The sequence below is a fragment of the Hordeum vulgare genome, chromosome 2H, assembly GCF_904849725.1.
Source record: "Hordeum vulgare subsp. vulgare chromosome 2H, MorexV3_pseudomolecules_assembly, whole genome shotgun sequence".
NCBI classification, from domain to species: domain Eukaryota; kingdom Viridiplantae; phylum Streptophyta; class Magnoliopsida; order Poales; family Poaceae; genus Hordeum; species Hordeum vulgare.
The window spans coordinates 555,242,649-555,244,536 of record NC_058519.1 but is presented as its reverse complement, the minus strand read 5'-3'; the positions used below and the strand labels follow the sequence as shown (position 1 = coordinate 555,244,536).

General features: G+C 48.4%; 1 protein-coding gene across 1 annotated transcript; it reads left to right on the top strand.

Annotated features, from left to right (window-relative positions):
• Nucleotides 1–487: 487 nt before the first annotated feature.
• Nucleotides 488–1,564, top strand: LOC123428639 (BTB/POZ and MATH domain-containing protein 1-like). Its single transcript, XM_045112844.1, has one exon. It carries the CDS (start codon nucleotides 488–490, stop codon nucleotides 1,562–1,564), a length of 1,077 nt encoding a protein of 358 aa, XP_044968779.1.
• The last annotated feature ends 324 nt before the right edge of the window (nucleotides 1,565–1,888 follow it).

The window sequence follows — 1,888 nt, the reverse complement described above, 5'->3', positions numbered from 1 at the left end:
GCACTATTTGCTTTATTAGTAGGTAAGATTATTATTATTAGGTAAAGATATATATATATATAATAGGTAAAGATTAGAATTAGAATTAGAATTAGAAGAGATATATAAAATTGTGGTGTGCCTACAACAGCTGGTGATTACTTGCTTTTGTGCCGTTTCCTTGTAAAAATCATCCGGGCTCTGGTCTTTTCGTCTACGAGTCAGCTGGGTTTCATGTGTGCTCTTGTTATAGCGCACACCGTCAGACGTTGTTGTTGTAGGCCGCCACGTCCAGGGACTGCTTCATGATATTAAACGTAGCAGCGGCAGAGAGGAGAAACTTTCCAATTCTCAAACCCTCTGCTCGGACTCCCGGTCGCTCGCCCAAAACCCTCGTCCCCGTTATATCCCGCCGCCCGTCCCGTCTCACGCCCAGACCGCCGTGACGCTTCTCAATCCCCAACTCTTCGACTTCGATCACCAGCCATCCCGCCACAAAACCCTCCTAATGACAGCGTCCGAGAGGCCAACAGATAGGGCGGTGTCCGTGTGCACCCCAACGACGGCGCGGACCAAGCTCGTATTCGAGATCGTCGGGTACAGCCTGCACAAGGGCATCGGCGCCGGCAAATTCATCCAGTCCAAGCCCGTCTCCGTCGGCGGCTATGAATGGTGCATACGCTACTACCCCGACGGAGACGAGGACCACGTGGCAGTCTACCTGGAGCTCCTGAGCAAGGGTGCCAAGGTAAGGCTGATCTACGACCTGAGGCTGGTCAACCACGCCGTCGAACTCTCCACGGGGAGGTGCTGTCCGAAATCGTCGCAAGAGTTCGATTCCCTCGACGCCAATAAGGGCCCATTTCTCCTTGGGAGAAACAAGTTTAAGAAGAGAAGCGAACTAGAGAGGTCTCCATTCTTGCGGGATGACTGCCTCATGATTGAGTGTGACCTCACCGTGATCATGGAACCACTTGTCGAGGAGATCCATAAAATCCATGTGCCACCCTCAGACTTGGCAGATAATCTTGGAACATGGCTAGATACGGGGGAGGAAGCAGATGTGACATTCAATGTTAGAGGGGAGACTTTCCCTGCTCATAAGATCGTGCTTGCGATGCGGTCACCGGTCTTCAAGGCACAGCTCTATGGACCGATGGGAGACAAGACGGCGCAGAACATAACCGTGGACGATATGCAGCCTGCTGTTTTCAAGGATCTACTTCAATTCATCTACAAGGATTCGTTGCCTTTCCTGGACGACCTCGATGATGAGAAGGGTGACATGGTTAAGCATTTACTGGTGGCTGCAGATCGATATGCCATGGAAAGGATGAAGATAATATGCGAAGCCACTCTGTCCAAAAGTCTTACTGTCGAGACTGTCGCGGCCACGTTAGCTCTGGCTGATCAGTATCATTGCAGCGGGCTAAAAGATGCTTGCATTGAATTTGCCATCTCTTGTAATAGAATGGGTGGTGTGGTTGCAAGCCAAGGGTATGTGCACTTGAAAAGATCATGCCCGGCTGTCTTAGGAGATATCCTGGAGAGAGTAACGAAGTCTCCCAAAGTTCAGTGTTCATGATTCCGGGGTGAACTTGGATTAGTTGGTTCAGTTAACATGTAGCCACCTGAGATGAAGTAGCCTTATGCTCACTTGTCACTTTTAGAGATATTTCTGAGGAGCGACTAAATGTTGGAGATTTTAGTATATATGCTCATCATTCATGTGTTAGCTTATTACCTGTCCTTGGCAAAATATGTTTGTGCTAGCGTGTATTACCGGTTCAACCGATTTCGTTTTTTCATCTGGTTTGGGCCTGTCCGGTTCAACCGGTTTTGTCTGGTTAATTTTCAGAACAGTCTGATATTTATCTTTACCTACTAATAAAACAATTAGTGCTTCTGT

What these genes read in the sequence shown, in the direction of transcription:
- LOC123428639 (XM_045112844.1), top strand. Translation starts at nt 488, where the DNA reads ATGACAGCGTCCGAGAGGCCAACAGATAGGGCGGTGTCCGTGTGCACC.